The following is a 15,334-nucleotide window of genomic DNA, read 5'->3' as shown; positions in this document are numbered from 1 at the left end:
CACGAGAATGTGGCCGTCTCTGGTACTTGTTGCGTTAACAGATGTCCAGGTTTGTCTGCTTAGACCATGGCATTTTACTCTTGTGCCTCAAAAAAACGCTAAAGGAAACATTCCGGATACCCACATAAACACTTCGTCGTGATCATCGCGAGATTATGTTCCCAGTGCCACCCTCCTTCCAAAGAGTTGGCAGTGAAGTGTCTTGTTATGTGGCACTGTTTCAATCTCAGCACAGCAGCTTTAGTTCACAGTATTTATCTTAAGGCGATATTCGAGGATTAGCTGTAGGATTACTAAGGGGAGCTAATTGTCATCGGTCTAAATCCGGTTCAGAGAATGAACAAAAACGTCTAAGAATTTGAAAAAAAAAAAAAATTAAATCCTTCTTCCAGTTGTCAACTGTGTGGGTGTAGTTGATACACAACATTTCACATTGAACCGAAGCTGGACTGCTTCCAAACCACTCGAAATAATTTGGGCGAGGAATCCTAACTAGAGCGTGAACCGGTTTTCCCAGTAGGTATGCCGCACCAAACTCTGATGTAAGACGCTCGGTTGGAAATGGACGTGTTCTTGGCGCACTGTAGAGTTAGGTTACTCTTGTTAGTCTACTCCAGATGACTTGCATCTCACGGTTAGAACACGTGTACAGGTAGCCGCGACGTTACCTTCAATATTCGGTTTTGCTCCATCACCGTCCCCCCCCCCCCCCCCCCCCCATCCCTTTCCCCAAAAAGAAACATTTTCTGAAAGTATCCCCAAAGGGATTGTTTTAAATTGTAACAAGATGTCTTTCGAGTATAAACAACATATTTTGTAGCTTTTGCTCTTCAGGACCGGTACAAAGACAATGCGCCTTATTTTCTAAAAAACAAGCGTGTCCGATATCGGTTTAGATCATACTGTTCAATGTCTGAACGTAATCCTATTTTCCTTACTGAGGCTGGAATTAAACAGTAATTTGAAAGCAATGGAGTATATCCTATCCACGAAAAATGTCGTGGTGGTTACAGCATTTTATTTAAAGGTCATAAAGCAGTTGACTGATTGAGCAGATTAGCGAAATGTCGAATACTGAAGTAACCCAAACTGCTGGTGATTGAAATCAATAAATGAAATCGGTATGCGTTATTGAAAAATAGATAATTTAATAAGAGAATAGAGACTTTTGAATGAAGACTTTAAATCTGTTTTCATTCAATTCCCATCACCTCTCGTTTGAGTGCGGAGAGTAATACAGGATTGAATTCGATATGCTTCGGTACCGCACTCACTGATTGGTTTAGAAAACTAGCGCCGCATCTGCCAACCAATCAGACTCAAAACTGAAACCAATTGCGGTTTGTTCAGTCGTGTTTTGCTATTTGTGTATGTATTTTCTTTGAGTTCCGTTTGGCTGCATTTGAAATTTAAAAGCTTTTGTTGTGATTGGCCGTAGTAATTACTTGGGTAAATATCATCAGAAATCTAGAAGTAATAGTCTTTGAGGCTTTATACTCTCTTGCCCCCGTTTTTAGGTTACCAGGGAATTGATTGACTCGTAATGTTTAACCCTTTAACACCCAGAAGTGATTAACATAAAACTTCTCCCTACAATATCAATACATTTTCAGCAAACAGGTAATGAGAATATTCAAACTTATCAGGTAAAAGATGTTATCATCTTGATCTAGCACCAAGTTCTCATAACTAATTTACAAGGAAATGTGTAGCAGCTACAGAGGAGAATTAACAATCAGATCTTGGGAGTTAAAGGGTTAAATGATGAAGTTTTGTGATTTGTCTTAATATGGTTGATATGTACTTTAACATTTTTTTTTCGCTTCAATTCATTTATTTTACTTCACAATATTAGAAAACGACTATTATGATATTGTAAGACAATTGTTATAGATTTAATCATCTACAACGTGTAAACATTGCATTTGATTTCGGTTTAAATGATTGTACATCTCGGTTTTTTTCTTCATTTTTTTTGTTTCGTCGTTGTTTGGCCTTTTCCGGCCATATCGCTATATTGCGATATTAAATGAAAACCCTTCACGAATAATTACGTTTGAAGAGCCGGAGCTTATCCAGACGATATATTCTGCCACAAAGATTTTTTTTTAATCCTTAGCGGTGGGTTTTAAGACTGTTTTTACCTCTTCAGAGTTTAAGCTAGTCACTTGTCATGACCATTAATCCGTAACTTTGGTTAAATTGTTCTGTAAAAGCGAAGTTAATCGTGACAGAAAGGTTGATATGCATGTACTCAAGCTAGACGTAAATGTTATTGAGCTGTCAAGTGCAGATACTAAACATGTTTTCGGATTATGAGTATTTGGAGAAAGAATGAAGGTTTCTTTTGTTATGCTGTAGAGTTGCTAGGATTTCTTATCAAAGTTTGTAACTTGATTAAATTGAAGGATGAATTGAAAGTTGATTCATTTTAAACCCACCGCCTTATCAAGAATTAACGTTATTGTTATAATTTCTACATTTAAACGTATATTTCTCAAAAGAGGTCAAAACCACGAGCTATATCTTTACGAGATGGTCAAGCTCGATACTTCCATTTATAACCTCAAATACACAGTAATTTGATTAAGTGATAGCTGAATAAAAACGGAACGTAACAACGTCTGTTATGTAACAAAGCTTATGAAAAAGCACCTACTTGCTCTTTCTGTTTTTTAAGCAACAGTGGAAGAGCTCAAAAATTGCTTGCTAATCCAAAAATTGCCCGCCCCCGTACTTCCTTACATTATGTATTCACAAAATAAGGTACCTCTGATTTTAGTTTATTTGAATTATTTAAGGTCCGAGACGATAAATCCTCGTCGCTGGATTTTATCATTTTTTTTTCTTTACTTCTATGAGCGTGTCTACTTGATGTCGTGCTTAGAAGTTTATCGGAGAGTAGGTTTGAGGCAGACTCTGTGTAGTTGTTTATGATGTCTGACCAGTGCTCGCCTTGAAACCTGCACCAACTACTTTCGAAAAAAATATTTTCTTTATTGAAACAACTTTGGCCAAAGATTCGTTGGTGTCGAGTTTTTTTGCGAAAGTGTTGGAACCTTTCTCATTACGTCTTGCGGCTATAATGGTCGAATCATGAAAGTAAGTACACGTCAGCGTCACCACAGGTGACTCTTCTAATTCAAGTTCAGACGGAATGAAAATTTAATGGTTAAACGGCAAAGTTCACGGAACATTTAGCCTAAGGACTACTTTAACGCTGCATAAATACCGCGACATAATTCGTGGTGGTATTAGTTTTAATTATTCCTTGCTTCCAGGCTAGCATTTTTTGAGATATTTTTGTACTAAAGGCTTCCACTTTCCTTACTCTAGCATTCCATTTTCGCTTATTGAGAAAAGTAGCCAGCCGAAATGAAATTCTTCCTTGTTATATCGAGAGCTAAGTGAAACCTTTGCCTAAAATTATCAACGATTTTTTTTCCTTTTTTAATTTTTTTCTTGAAAAGCCGAAAGGGAAATAGCCCTGAGGATTCTGTATTGGGATTATATTTTGCCTTTTCAATCAAGGGTCCATGTCACACGTAAAGAATACATTTATGGTTTCGAAATTATGTTCAAAAAACAATATTACAATTACATATCCTTTAATACTGTCTACACCAATTTCTTAAAGTGATGCAGCACACTATGTTGTACTACAGGCCATACCTTCAACCACGTCCAGTTCAAGGAAAACGTTGGAACTCAAGAGATTTCATTTCAACTATTGCGCACAGCTAAGAGCAGTCTTGAATCCTCGCAGCGATTCGTTGTTTACCCTGTTTACACTAATCCTATTTCTGTGCAATTATCGTTCTGCTGTAAACCTCTAACATGCAGACTGATAACAAATTAGAACATTTTGCCTTCGAAGGTATACAAATCGGTTTAGCGGTCTTGGCAGCTACACAATAGCATTATCAGAGCCTAAGGGCAAATGGCAGGTGTCACGGGGGAACAATCTTCTTCGTATTTGTGTCCTCAATCATCGAGAATGGAAATTAGAGTTATTTGCCATTCTCTTTATTAATTTGTCAGCAGTTGCTTTTGATATCACTAACGTAAATGCTCTTATCCGGTCATGAATCTTTAATGATTTGGAGCTACTACAGTACATTTCATTAACTTTCGAGCACGACACGAACTCAACAGCGTTTTAAACGTGAGGTTTAAGGAATTGACTTTTTAAATAGCTTTAAAGTAAACGCACGAATAAGGTTTATTAGTGGTCGTCTAGATTTAGAGATAAATTGAAATGCATAACTTTCAGAGCAATTAATTATAACTGCTTTGCATTGCCGATAGCGAAGCAAATCGGCATAGCTGTCATCCCTCCCACGCAAGGGAAAGCAGATGTAGATTTGGCTTTGATCCTAAATTTCCACTTTATTGTGTCGAAAAGGTCTCCGGAATACGATAATATTTCATATAATTGACTAAGAAATTGTTTTAAAAGACAAGTTATTATCCACGCTCGAAGGGCGAAAGGGACAGAGACGACAATTTCATCAATACGCCCTCTCCTACTCTGTAATTTACATGCAGATGATCTTGCCGCAAATTGTTTGCAAAAAATCGGTGAGCACGTACACAAATTACCCATTCTGATGATTCGTAAAAAAGTTGATGAAAGTCTGCGGTGGAAACTTTGACATTCTTTTCAGCACAAGAAGCGACAGATTAAACATGAACAAGTTCTCACTTACCGAGTGGTCATGAAAGTTATGTTTTTATCGTCTATATCTAATGTGCATCATAAAGGTTGAGAGGCTTGTACATTTGTTAACTGCCGAGGTACCGAGAAACTTCCGTTTTAATTAAAGATTTGATGAACAGCGAGCAAATCCGGGACATAACTGCTGCGGGTGACAAAAGTTTGGAATAAACTTGATTCTCAAGCTCTGAGAATTATAAAAACCATTTTTGATTGAAATATTGTGATAGTGGTAACACGCTCACCTTGATTAGGGCCAACGAATAACGTTGTAATTAAATTGTCTTGAACGGTACGAGCTTAATGATCAGCGATAACTACGATGCTGCAGTTCATACGCTCCTCAATTTTTAAACCATAATTTTTATCATGTTATTAATTTATTGTATCTTTTTGTTTTTGTTTTTGTTTTTATGAGCTGTATAAGCCTTCGCAAAGTGCTACATTCGTAGGAAGATGTTAATATGCTCACTTTACCTCACTCTGCCGTCTCTTTTGCTTCCATATCACTCTATGACTCGTTGCTAGATGGCGAGGACGAGAAATTCGTTAACCTGTCGCGTATATTTTGTTAAAATCTAGACTGTTTTGATAGCAGCTGTTGGTGGTCTAAGTCTAGAAGGGTATCAGACAAAAAATTTTCCGACAATCGCTTCAGCATTGTAAACACTGGCCTTGCAGTGATATGTTCACTTACCTTAATCTCCGAAACAACTCATTTTGTCAGAGTATTGTATACCAGTTGTACCAGTTGCATAACATCACACTCTCTTTGTTGTTCATGCTATAAATCATGTAGGTATTCGCGAACGAAAATGACTTGGAGTCTATTCTTAAGTGCTCCTTACGCCCTCTTCACATATCAGTGGCTCTCAGAAGCCACTCAAGCATTTAGTGAAGAGCTTTCTTCTATTTTTAGTTATTTTCCCATCGCGTGGATGGTGCTTAATACGGAAAACATGTTAATTTTCTGCGCAAGCTGCAGCGGGATTCATAACGTGAGAAGAACCATGATAAAATAACAAGATAAAAAAAAAAAAAGAACAAGCAAGGAAAAGGAAATCAACTGAGATTAAATTCAATCACTCGCCTCCAATAATAAAACGGAAAAACAACCAAGTTGACTATTTTCTAACAATTAGTAGCAAAGATCAAAACTTAGCAAAATATTTAGCTGCTGTGCGCAAGAAATGGCAGGTTCCCCTGCCACAATTTCTAAACCAATACAAACTGTTTTTCACTCCATTTTCTAACTTGGTAACAACATAAACAGAAACACTGATATTTTGCAACTCAAAAACAGTCATTAGAGAATTCTAGATAACCAGCCGTTGGCTCTAAAGATCAGCGGAAATCGAGTGCAGAGAATCCTCGGCTAGATGATGAAACTATGAAAATGCGTGACTATTATCTAGTTGTTGCTTTGTGTTATGACTGTTATTAGAAGTGGATAGAACACCTCTTGCAGATATTAGGAGCTAACATAGCAGATAATATAGATGACAGCTTAAGGTGAAGTATAACCACAGTATTGCTGTCTGACCTTGACATACGCAAAGGCATGATTTGTCTAACAACGGGCGTAATTGACCATGGTGTAGTGACTTCGTACGCTGGAGACTGGGGAGGAATTATGACCATGTAACCCAATTTGAAAACGTTTTGAAATCGGATTAATTGTTAAGATCAGGATATAGACCAATTGCACTATACTTTGTACAGGGTTATAGGCTTAAGATTCTATTTGCTTTTTTCGACACGTTTACTGTCAAGTCGTATGATGAACGTTACAGTTACTATAAGGCAACTTAGCTATTTCTCAACCATCGCTACCTTATAACCGTTTAACCCCTAAGAGTGACTAGCATCTAATTTCTCCTTACAACATCACCTCTGAATCACACATTCAGGTTATGAGAATAAAGAAAATGACAGTCAAAGGAACTCTTGATTGTTAAACAAATTCTCCTTGTCAGCACCTTAGGAAATGTATAGAGAACAGTATGGAGAATATGCATACTGATGTTGGAAAGGGTTAATCTATTTGGGTATATTTCAGTTCACTAGTCCGCTGGCTCTGTTTACGTCGAACGATTCGTTCTTTTGAGGTCAAACGAAGTTACTCTAACGGTCTATTCACATTTGGGGGGGGGGGGGAAGACGTACTCGTTGTGTAATTTCCTTGGTTCTCCTGAATAAGTAATTACATCCATCTGTAAAGCCTGACGTGGAAACGTTCCTTTTAGTTTTTTCCAAAGACAACATGCCACCACGGTTGCAGCAATGACAGCTCCACATAACAGCGTCGCTACCGGAATAATGTATCTCGAGTGGTTAGGATCAACCGGCTGAGGGTGTTGTTTTCCAAGAACATCTGTCGAGAAATAACGGAAAAAATTTAGATCACAATAATTATGAAATCAATTTCATTTTAGACCTGTAGATAAAATTCAAGTGAAGAAAATCCTAGCAGGTGAGCGACAATTTAAGCAGCTGCAAAGGAGCCAAATTTAATTGCAGCTAACCCGCGAGGATCATTTATTCCCTTGAAAAAAAATGTAGAAATGATTAAATTGCAATTCGTGGGTATTTTTTGATTCGCATGTAAATGCTTCGAAAGAAAAAAAAAACTCCTGGTGAACTATGCGCAACAGTGCACTACCACCTGCTCACCCACGCACCCTCTTAGTTTTCTTCCAGTTTAGGTTGTTGGTGCTCATTTGCGTTTCGAAGTGGCCACCAACCTTGATAGTTGTGGCGGAGCGTCTTCCACTGGACAATCATGTATAGGGTACCTATAGATGATTTACAGCTTACCTGAGTGGTTCTCAGTCACACTCACTGGTGCCAATCCAACTGTCGATACCGTTGATGTAAATAGATTTCCTAAGTTCAGCAAAAATGTAAAAAGAATTGACAATTTAAACAAAATTAAGTTATTTGACATGCAGTTTTTCTGGCCGGCTTAGATTATTCACTTGTTGGGAATCATGGTCGACTACGATCAATTTATACGAAAGTACTGATTTGTTAGCACATAGAGTTTTGTCTTTCAATGAAATGACTAGTTGAAATTATTCCGTCCATACTGCAAAGAGAGTTTGAAATGTAAAACAATGAACGCAGACCTACTCTCAGGTGAAAAGGATAAGCTTCATAGCTGTAGTTAAGGTCACCTCCCGTCGTCTTCATTTTTTCATGATCATACATTTGTACAACTTGTAATTTGTGCTTTCTCTTATTTTAAAAGCTAGTACTTTTCTTGAAGGACTTGAGGGTTTTAAATACTTTCAGAGCAACCGCTGAGATCCTTGTCAACGTGATTTCTCCAAAGCAAGAGTGTATTACTGAAAGGTGAAGTTTTAAAAGTTATGTGCACATTGTTGCATTCGCCGTTATATTTTAGAGTACAAGCTTCGAAGTATAATTTTCAAAATGCGAGACTTCAAACTGCTCAAGGACGCAAACTTCAGAGGTAGCATTCCATTTGTAGTCCTATTTCCAAACAAACCTCAAAGCTTAATTTGCATAGGTACGGGGATTTCTTGGAAGTTACATTATAGAAAGGGAGTCATTTGGAGAGTATGCGTGAAAGTGTGCGACGTCGAGTTTTTAACAGATACTAACCCGTAACAGCATCCTTGGGTTGCACATTTTTGCTGAGGAATGCACTACGGAAATCGTTGCCGATATGATTGCTCACAAAGCAAGTGTAGAGTCCAAAATCGTCCTCAGTCACATTTACAATATTCAACTCGACACCATAATTATTTTTCACTCGAACGGTCTTGTAATAGTATGGGTCTACAAGGCGATATGATCCATTTAAAATTTCATTGTAAGTTTTCGGAATAGAATTGACGGATTTGTTCCATTTAAGCCATCTGAAATCTGGGTAAGTTCCACTAACCAAAACAATACAGGTTAATGTTGCATTATCTCCAACTTGCACAGTTTTGTTCTTTGGCAGACCTGTCTGTAGGATTGGAGCTGACCGAGGTCTGGCTGTTGAGAAAAGGGAAGATAATTTGAAGAGAAGATACTTGAAGCTATAAAAAGATCACCACATGATTTGCAAATCAGATGCCAATAGACAAATTTTCAAACGCTGAAAAATTTTCGAGATCTGGAAATTTACGTGTCCATATATGTCGGCTAAATTGCACGCGAAAAATTGTTGATATTAAAGTGGACGCCATCTTGTCTCTTTAGTGTTTCGCTAAATAATACTGTTTTCATATAATTGTTTACTTGCACGTCTCACGCATCACTTTGCGTTTGTTATTTAGAGAATAATACAATGGCGCGCGTAGATATGGAAGTTGTCTTCGATTGTTCAACTCGACTTTTTTCCTTCTTCACTTACCTAACTCTAAACACCCGAGGGGTAAGAAGAATTCCCAAAGGTTAGGAAATCTAACTCTTTGAGTGATTAGAGGTGGCTATGTAAACATGGAAACAAGTGTTGCTTAATTATGATTAGTATAATTGCTCCTGTGATTATAGAGATGCGCACGCTCTGATTGGTTGAAGATGGCGTCATACTTCGTTATAATTACCTCGCGCAAGTTGATTCTAGCAAGGACGCTAAAGTTTAAAAATGTCTGCCACGCGTTTTCTTCGATTGTGTCAATGTTTCCTAGGAAGTGATCAATGTGATCGAAGAAAATTCATATGCAAAGAGCTCAAAAGATGCTACAACTTTACTTAGTTTGGCGGAAAACTCTTCAAAAGTAGGATGTGAAGTTTTTGCGGATTGAATTAAATAAAGCTGTTGAAACTACTTCAACACAATCATAAAAAATATGCGCACTGTTGAAGTTTGCTTCTTGATGAATCCTCTACGGTATGTTTAACCGGACTTACCAAAAACTTGAAGCGTAAAGGTGTGATTTATTGATCCATATAGATTGGACACTATACAAGTGTATCTCCCAGAATCAGCGTGTTCAAGATCTCGCAGTCTCAGGTACCAAAGGGAAGAATTTAAATATGGGTCCAAACGTCGTTTTCTTATGATCTTTCTGTCCTTCAACCATTTGTTTTTGAGGAAGTATTTGAGTGAAGTATTAACAGTTGCACCCATAATATATTTCAGGTACCAAAAGGACGTATCAACATCTTTAAGTCGTTTCTTTAAGTCCTTTCCATCCTTCAACCATTTGTATTTGAGCGGTGGTGCACCAAATGCTTTACATTTTAGTCGTATGGAGTGTGATGCAGGCCATGACCTGAACGATCTCTTCAGCAAGTTTGGATCACTAAATATTGGTGCTCCTGCTAAAGTGCAAAAACAGAAACAAAACAAAATAATAAAGCTCGTACATACCGTTGAACCGAGTGGATGAATGATTAGTAATGGTGATAAAAATTATAATAGAAAACGAGTGGGGTCCTATTCGGTCTGTAATCAAACGAGTGATTTACGGAATCGGACGAACGATAAATGGGAGTCCGATTTTCTGATCACGCGGATGATTACAAACAATCGGACGGCACGGAATCAAAAATCAAAAAAAAAACTGCAAAACAAACTAGCCATCGGTTCAACCGAAAGAACAATTAACTCGGCGAAGAGTGCAACAGCAACGCGCGCATGTAACGCGTTATCTGCCCCACTACTCTGTCCATCTACAAGCATGACACGTACACTGTTCGTTTTGGAATTTCCGCGTTGTTCTCCGCTTCTCCTCGCTCCTTCCTTTTTACTTTGTTTGTATTCATTGTTTCTTTTTCACAAGAGGGTTATGCGTTTCGCTGAGTGCATTGACATTCTTCTAATGAGTTATTATCCATGAGTTACCTAAAGTAATTAAAAAAAATGACAGGTACTCACTTGATTCTGGAGTCTTGAGATTCGTCATGAAATCTGAAAAAAGAGATCGTTTCTCAAGACCAGGTACGTATCTCTAAATTGTGGTCAGGGAGAAATAACGGTACTTATTCTTGTTAGGATACATTTTTTTTTATAACAAGGCGTAATTTTGGGGCTGGGGCTGAACGTTCTAATTTTTTTGCGATTTGAGCGTGGTATAGTATTTCAATTAATCGATTAAGTTAGACTACAAACTGAAAAGTTATTCAGTGTATCGTGCAATAATATAAAGACATTGCTAATATTAAAAAATATCCTTAAGTTTTTTAGTTATTGTTCCGTTAGACCAGAGTTTTACATTTCTTTCACATTAATTTACACTTCTGACGGAAAGGGGCAAAATATAGACGACCTTAACTGACTCTCAGCCTGGGTGTGTTCTAAGTTTGTTTTAAAAATTTGGTTTATTCCAACCTGAACGTTCTTGTAAAAAAAAAAGGTTCTTACAAAAAAAAGTGTATGCCGGCTTAGATACTTGTGCGTACTCGAGGGTGCATGATCTGGGCCTAGGGTGCAAAGTGTCGAAAAGTGGCCGAAAGCGTTTCTGCAGTCCAATTTTTTTTTTCGTTTTTAAGTCAAACTTATAAATAGCCACCAAAGTATTAGGGTTGGTTCTGCAAATCAAGAAGGTTGAACCATTATGAACAAACTCATGATGAGGTGCTTCTCTGTAGATCTTATATGATTGCCTACCTCTAGCCTGATGCTTAGTTGTGGGTCTTTTAGTTGCTAGTGGTGAACCAGTAGTTGTCCGAATTTCATCATGACGCACGTTTAGCTGGAGCGTCAGGTTGACTTTACCGAGAGGATTTTCAGCAATACAGGTGTAGTTGCCTTGGTCATCAAGTCGGACTCCTTTGATCTTAATAGTTTTGTTCTTGTTTAGCTTTCTTATCCTCTCAGACTGGCGCAAAGGCTGGTCGTTTTTGATCCATGTGATATTCGGTGGTGGAAGCCCTGTCACAGCACATCTTAACCGTTTTATATCTCCTAATCTAGCGACATACAGTGGTTTTAGAGTACCTTGAGCACGTGGTGGATAATTGTCTGTAAAGATTTAATAATTGATATTTCAAGTCAGTTTTATATTATTAATCGTTTGTCACTAGTTTCGGAGTGAAAAAGCGCAATAAGACCCCATTCGTGTATTAACAGTCATTGCAACTATGCTAAGTTTTGCTGGGGGATAATGCCATTCCTAGGAGACAGATTTTATACCGGCAGTACAGTTGATAAAATCGTGTTATCGAAGTAAGAATTATTGCATATTTCCCCTTAGGAAAATTTTCGAAAATTTGAGACCGTAATCGGAAGAGCCGAAAAATGTGACACAATTTTTGGGTCGCAATACCGAAATACATAAACAGGTCAAAATAAACACAGTCGATCAGATTTCATTTCGGGCGCATATTGTGCCGTAATAAATATGAACCCAAATCAGACATTTTGCTTTGCTTTTGCCATTCTACTTCGACAAATTATCGACATGCAACAGCAACAAATATTTGCCTTTTTCATCCTGTATCAGAGATGGGTAAATGAATATATACAAATCCTGAATGTCGCTTTTCTTAGAAGAAAACCTTGAATTCGTGTTGCACCTTACATGTGGACCATCCCTAGCTCAGCCGAATCATGGTTTGATATTCACTACTTGAGCTCTTTGCTCTTCTTGGGGCCATTTGTCGTATTGCTTTCTTTTTTTTCTGCCAAACCTTCAGCTGACCTTGAGCTGGTCGGGCCACAGGCAGCCCAGGCGCCAGCTGTGAGAAGATCATCTTGCACAATAACAGACATGGCGGAATAATAAGAGTTTGTATTAGAATATTTACGACCGCTCTAAGGAATACAACAATACGTCAAATTCTCAATGAAAATAATCCATCTTACTTTCACAGCGTGAAAATAATCCACCTTACTTTCACAGCGTATCACTTAATGAAAAGTACCCATTTTAGCGAGCTGTCCATTTCGAGGTTTTCAACTTACATAGGGCTTTTCTTATGTACGTTGAAAACCTCGAAGTGGACAACTCGCTAAAATGGGTTCTTTTCATCAAAGAAAGCGAACAGATAACAAGTGATGCGCTGTGGAAGTAAGGTGAGTTATTTTTTATTGAGAATTTGACGTATTGTTTGATTCCTAAGAGCGGTCGTAAATATTCTCAAACAAACTCTTATAATTCCGCCATGACTGTTATTGTGCAAGATGATCATCTCACAGCTGGAGCTTGGGTCGCCTGTGGTCGGGCTATCGCTAACACTTACAACACATGCCGGACTATCGGACGGATTAAGCAAAATCCCGCTGGGTTCCGCTTGATCTAAGATCGGTCCAGCCAATGTAGGGTCGAAATGACGAAAATTTTGGCTTAGGAACGACCCTGGCGCATAGTAAAAAAGAAAACATCCATCCATGCTGAAAGTTGGAGGTTGAATATTAAAATTCCCTCCGATTGAATAGTTTAACTGCAGGTCATATCTGGGTCAAATGACTGCGTTGACAGCTCCGGAAGCGGTGTCTTTTGTTTTTTTCGATTTTTTTTAAAATCTGCCTGCCCCACCCGTTCAGTCTTTGAAGTTTCTGCAGACTTTCCGAAATTTTAGAAATTTTTGAAACACCGGTCGCATAAAAAAACGCGTTGTAATGATAGACATTAATTCTTTTTTGACGGAATATTGATCAAAACGTCCCTAGTGCGACCCGAGCCTATTTAATGAGAGTAAGTTAGCTCGAACGTTTTGATTCAGGATACAAAATTCTCCTCGACATTACTTTTTGTGCATTTCTGCGTATAATCTTAGATCCTACGAGAGAAACTTCTTTCAGGTACTTTTTGAGTGGTTCCATATATTTCTACAGGATCCAGAAAAAGAAATTTTTCTCCAAATCTAACTTTCGAGAGCCACTTTTGAGAGCGAGAGGGTAACAACTTGTCAATTGATCGATAGCAAACTTTCGCATTTTCGATAAGGCTGCACCGCCTGGCGAGGATCTACCTAGAACTTTAAATAAGTTCCAAATTCCCGAGTAGAAGACAAACTAGTAGAAAGCCCGTTGACAAACGTTCGAGCCCAACACCCGTTGAGTTTTAGATGTTTTAATAACGCGTGGCTGCGTCCATTGCGATCGGTGGTATTAAATAAGATTGCCTACGAGCAGTATACGAGCGTCTTTTCTCAAAAAGAGCGAAAACGGTGTCAAAATCCTACAAACCTCTGTTTAAAGTTAGCATTCGTTGAATATTTTTATTAAAAATATCTAAATGTAAATGTTATGAAACAATGAAGTATTTAGATATCGACTTACCGGGTTGAGCAGTCTGCGTATAGATTATAAAGTTGACCAACAATATCGACCAACACCGCTTTGCCTGCATCCTCACATCGACCAAAGCCTTCCTTTACGAATTAACTTACTCTTTACCCTAGAAATTCGCCAATCGATCCAACGATTGCCGGATAACTACGGAGATAAGTGCTTTTCTAGGTTAGATGATCTTTCGGTGGCCTTCAGCCCCAAGATAAACCAGGCAGACAATTCATTTGCTTGTTGTCAATCTGATGGCACAATACTGACATAGTGCCAAATAGCGAATTATTATTGGGGCATTCCAAAGGAAACGCCCGAGTTGAAATTCCAGAAACGCTTTTTTTTCGTTGGGTCGCAAATCGCAGTCAAGTCCTCGTCACGCATGCACAACCTTTTGACTAATGAGCACATGGTATAGTGTAATGGCAGACGATGAGAAGCTTTCGCGGAGCAAAATCGGCACAGACACTGTGTATAATACGCTCAAAACGCATACAAAATATGCACACATCGTTCGCGGTAGAGCCACACTAAAAGATGTCGAGCGTTTTCCGAACGGATTGGTCCGTGAAACTTGTGAGAGATCTCTTTATTAGCGAACATTTATGAGTAAACCTTTCATTGAGAAACATGCGATATCAACTGAGCTATCTAATGTTAATCGAGAGAAGCATAGACGCAAATCTCATCGTGTATTTAGACGTGATCGTGAACCAAGCAGAATACCAATACGAAGTTTGAACAGGTTAAGGAACAAGAGCAGAAAGGTTAGAAAATTTGTCTATGCCCGTATTCTCTCATGTATCCCCATGTCATCTACATTGTACTGTTATGTTAATGCTAAAAATAATAAAATGAAAGGACTTTTAATTTTAACTGTCGTGAAAGAATTCGTCAAAGTATAAGAAAGGTAAAATATCGTGTCAGTCGATATTTAACATTGTTTTCTTGGAACAAACTGATGTGTTCTTACAAGAATGAGGCTGAATGTAGCAAATTATTGCAACTATAAATTAAAGGGATACTCCCCACCAAATTCTACCATTTAGTTAAAATGTAGATCTTTTGTCAAAATAACTACTGAAAGAAGAAAAAGTTCCCTAAAACCTTTCATTCGGTTAAAATCCTAGGTGTAAAAGCGCAAAATTCACTCAATTCGAGGACAGGAAGTTGAACTGGCTCTTTTTTAAACATGTGATCCATGACGTAAAAGGAGAACTGAAAAACATTTAAGCGATCGTAAAGAAGTTCGACTCTATTGATTCGAGTTGTTCTTTTTCGAGTTCATCTTCGATGATCGAGAGTGCAGACGCTCAAGCAACGCAACTATATTTGTTTGAGCCTTATAACAGTGAGGCTAGTTCTGACTCCTCGAATGAATCAGATGAGGCCGATCCATTCGAGCGATTACGAAACACAGACTGGTAAGC

General features: G+C 38.1%; 1 protein-coding gene across 2 annotated transcripts; it reads right to left on the bottom strand.

Annotated features, from left to right (window-relative positions):
* Positions 1 to 5,805: 5,805 nt before the first annotated feature.
* On the bottom strand, positions 5,806 to 14,109 carry LOC131784055 (fibroblast growth factor receptor-like 1). Of its 2 annotated transcripts, none has more exons than XM_066160217.1 (7): positions 13,902 to 14,109; positions 11,286 to 11,639; positions 10,554 to 10,586; positions 9,584 to 9,994; positions 8,345 to 8,722; positions 7,535 to 7,603; positions 5,806 to 7,091 (listed from the first exon to the last, which is right to left on the bottom strand). In XM_066160217.1, the coding sequence occupies exons 1-7, from the start codon at positions 13,969 to 13,971 to the stop codon at positions 6,850 to 6,852; spliced, it is 1,557 nt and encodes a 518-aa protein (XP_066016314.1). In that variant the 5' UTR covers positions 13,972 to 14,109; the 3' UTR covers positions 5,806 to 6,849. The 2 variants fall into 2 exon arrangements, with proteins under 2 accessions (XP_066016314.1, XP_066016312.1); XM_066160215.1 differs by having other exon boundaries at positions 5,807 to 7,091; positions 9,584 to 9,997.
* Positions 14,110 to 15,334: the final 1,225 nt, after the last annotated feature.

The sequence above is a fragment of the Pocillopora verrucosa genome, chromosome 1 (assembly GCF_036669915.1).
Source record: "Pocillopora verrucosa isolate sample1 chromosome 1, ASM3666991v2, whole genome shotgun sequence".
Classification (NCBI taxonomy): domain Eukaryota; kingdom Metazoa; phylum Cnidaria; class Anthozoa; order Scleractinia; family Pocilloporidae; genus Pocillopora; species Pocillopora verrucosa.
This window is presented reverse-complemented; position numbering and strand designations above follow the sequence as displayed.

Excerpts from the sequence above, each read along its gene's own strand:
- LOC131784055 (XM_066160215.1), bottom strand. The coding sequence starts at position 13,971 with ATGCAGGCAAAGCGGTGTTGGTCGATATTGTTGGTCAACTTTATAATC. Across the intron at positions 11,640-13,901 it reads TACGCAGACTGCTCAACCCG|ACAATTATCCACCACGTGCT; the intron begins GTAAGTCGATAT and ends AAATCTTTACAG. Across the intron at positions 9,998-10,553 it reads TCTCAAGACTCCAGAATCAA|CAGGAGCACCAATATTTAGT; the intron begins GTGAGTACCTGT and ends TTTGCACTTTAG.